Source organism: Sturnira hondurensis, unplaced genomic scaffold (genome assembly GCF_014824575.4).
Source record: "Sturnira hondurensis isolate 20B ecotype Veracruz unplaced genomic scaffold, ASM1482457v3 Scaffold0009372, whole genome shotgun sequence".
Classification (NCBI taxonomy): Eukaryota; Metazoa; Chordata; class Mammalia; order Chiroptera; family Phyllostomidae; genus Sturnira; species Sturnira hondurensis.
Genome location: NW_028082003.1, coordinates 25,144 through 27,552, shown reverse-complemented (window position 1 = coordinate 27,552; position 2,409 = coordinate 25,144). Strand labels below are relative to the sequence as shown.

The window sequence follows — 2,409 nt, the reverse complement described above, 5'->3', positions numbered from 1 at the left end:
TGTGTGTATGCACACAAGTGCTAGTTCCTAGAGAAGCTGATATTAATTACCATCTCAAACTGTTCTTGCCTTGGACAGACAAGAGAAGAATAAATAAACTCATATTTTATCATTTTGCAAAGGATCTGGGTTAAATACCTTCACAGGCACCTTTCCAGGTAAATGTGTCTGTGTTTGTGGCTGCACGGCAAAGCCAGTGGGACTGTCGTGCAGAGCTGAGAAAGTTTCTCTTCACACCTGGATAGCTACTGTTCCTGACCCTAAAAAATTAAATCCAGTTCAGAATTTACTTCAAATAAAACAATTTGGTGAGGGCTTCAGCAAGCAAGGAGGCAGAGTTGGCAACTATGTATGTAAAAGGCTTCTCTAAGAAGGTTAAGTAGTACTGCAATAAGAAGCTATTTGGGCTTAAAGGATTGTACATAGCTGACACAGGGATGAATTGAAACAGTGGCAAGAATGGGCTTACTTTTTTTCTGGGCTCAAGAAATCTAATTTTCCATTCCCCTTCTCATGCACCAGAAAGGGTCTTTGTTCTAGAGGAGATAGATAAAATTTATACATCATGGCAAATAGAAAGACTGCATGCATCTTAGAACCCAGGTCTGAGGGTCAGAGCTATGTTGGTTTGGAGCCTTTCCAAAGAAGCTCTGGCCAGGGTCTGGATGGAATTCAATACAGCTCTGTCCTCAGAGCCATTTTTGCAGCTAGAAATGCTAGGGCTACTTCAAGACCACAGCCCTCTCTAGGACAAAGGGCACCTTGGAAAAAATTCCTAATTGATCAGCATTGTTAGCTGCTGAGAAGAGCACAGGGAAGTGATGTGTAGTATCAGTTTTTTTTTTAAAGAAGTGTGTGGGCTCAGCTACAGTGTTACTATGGTTTGATATGTCACATAAATGAATGGCTCTCAGTCAAAGGCTGTTTCACACATTTCTCTCCTGTGTGTCCTTGCTGGCCACAGATGAAGAATTACCTTTAAAGGCATCTTTAAACTAGTAAAAACTTTAGCTGTCACTGTGACTTTGTGAAAATAACTGCACAAATGGAAACAAGATTCATGCTTTTCTTTCTCCTCTTCCATCTTTCCTTATCTACTGTCTGAGAGATGCTCAGTGTGTAGACAGGAAGTAAAGCTAGCACTCTTAAGGAGAGTTGTTCAGCTGTAGGAACAGCCACTCTTTGGGAAATGGATTAGACAGAGGCACTAGGTGCCAAACCTACAGGGTCACAGGATACTTTTATAGGTTTTCCATTTCTGTAATACTGGTTCACCAACATCCTGATGCAGTGTGAGTTGGCTGGTGAGATTCAGGGGCTACTTGTTATGGAAAAGTTATTGTTGGTGTAGAACTGCACAGGCTGCTTCTGGCACTGGAAGAAGGCCTTGAGTGTGGCAGCTGTCATGTTGCAGAAACACTTGCTGATGAAGCAGTAGAGGAAGAAGTTGATGGCAGTGTTCAGCAGAGCCAGCATATTGGCAACATCTGACATGATGTGCACCAGCTAGCGATTCTCAATAGGAGCCCCATATAGGTGGTAAAGAATCATGGCAGTGTGAGGGTCCAAGAGTGTGGCAAAGATGGAGGTAATGGTGAACAAAATGGTAGTGGTTTTCCCTGTGGAGTAGCCATGGAGGTGCAAGTTGCTCTTCTTCCTGAGCTTATCCGCAATAACTGAGTTTAAGATGAAGAAGGTAGAGCAGGGCACCACATACACAGTGAAGCAGTGAATCCAGATGAGGATGTGATGCACAGAGGTGCTAACATAGTCTTCAGTCCAAATATTGGGCCACCAGTATTAGGGGATGCTGGTCAGGAAACAGGTGATGTAAACACTGACACTGACTTTCCGGGTGCGGGCTGTGTAGGAGACCATGTGGTACTTGAGTGGGTAGCAGACTGCGATATACCAATCAATGGTTAACGGCACAGTAAACCTCTGGCACAGTGGAGGTGTGGATGGAGGAGAATTCCAGCACTTCTATGATATTTTTGGGCACCTGAGGCATCTGCATGTTCAAGATAAAATCTTCCAAGAAGAAGTTCACAAACATGATGAAAAAGAGGACCAAGATGTCAGCAGCAGTGAGTGCTAAGAGATAGTTGTAGGAGGACTTCTGCTTCCTAGCCACCAGCTGAGAGAGGGTGACCACTGTTAGGATATCTGCTGTGGAGAAAAGAAAAGTCTGCTTTATCTTTGGAGCAAGATGCCTTTTTGGCTACAGTGGGGTCCCAGGCACATGTTTATTGGGCACTCTCATGAAAATTAAAAGGAAAGAACCAACGCTTTAGTAAGATAATCTCTCCACTACAGATTACACCTTATATGAACATCTGGATACTATTTTTTTAAAGATTTATTTGTTTGTTTATTTATTTATTTATCATTAGAGGAGAAGGGAAGGAG

General features: G+C 42.9%; 1 protein-coding gene across 1 annotated transcript; it reads right to left on the bottom strand.

The window, feature by feature from the left end:
• Window positions 1–1,194: 1,194 nt before the first annotated feature.
• GPR139 (G protein-coupled receptor 139) lies at window positions 1,195–2,179 on the bottom strand. The gene is given in 2 exon segments (XM_037057106.1): window positions 1,195–1,947; window positions 1,949–2,179. Coding segments are annotated over 2 exon segments (861 nt in total). The 5' UTR covers window positions 2,057–2,179.
• Between the last annotated feature and the right edge of the window lie 230 nt (window positions 2,180–2,409).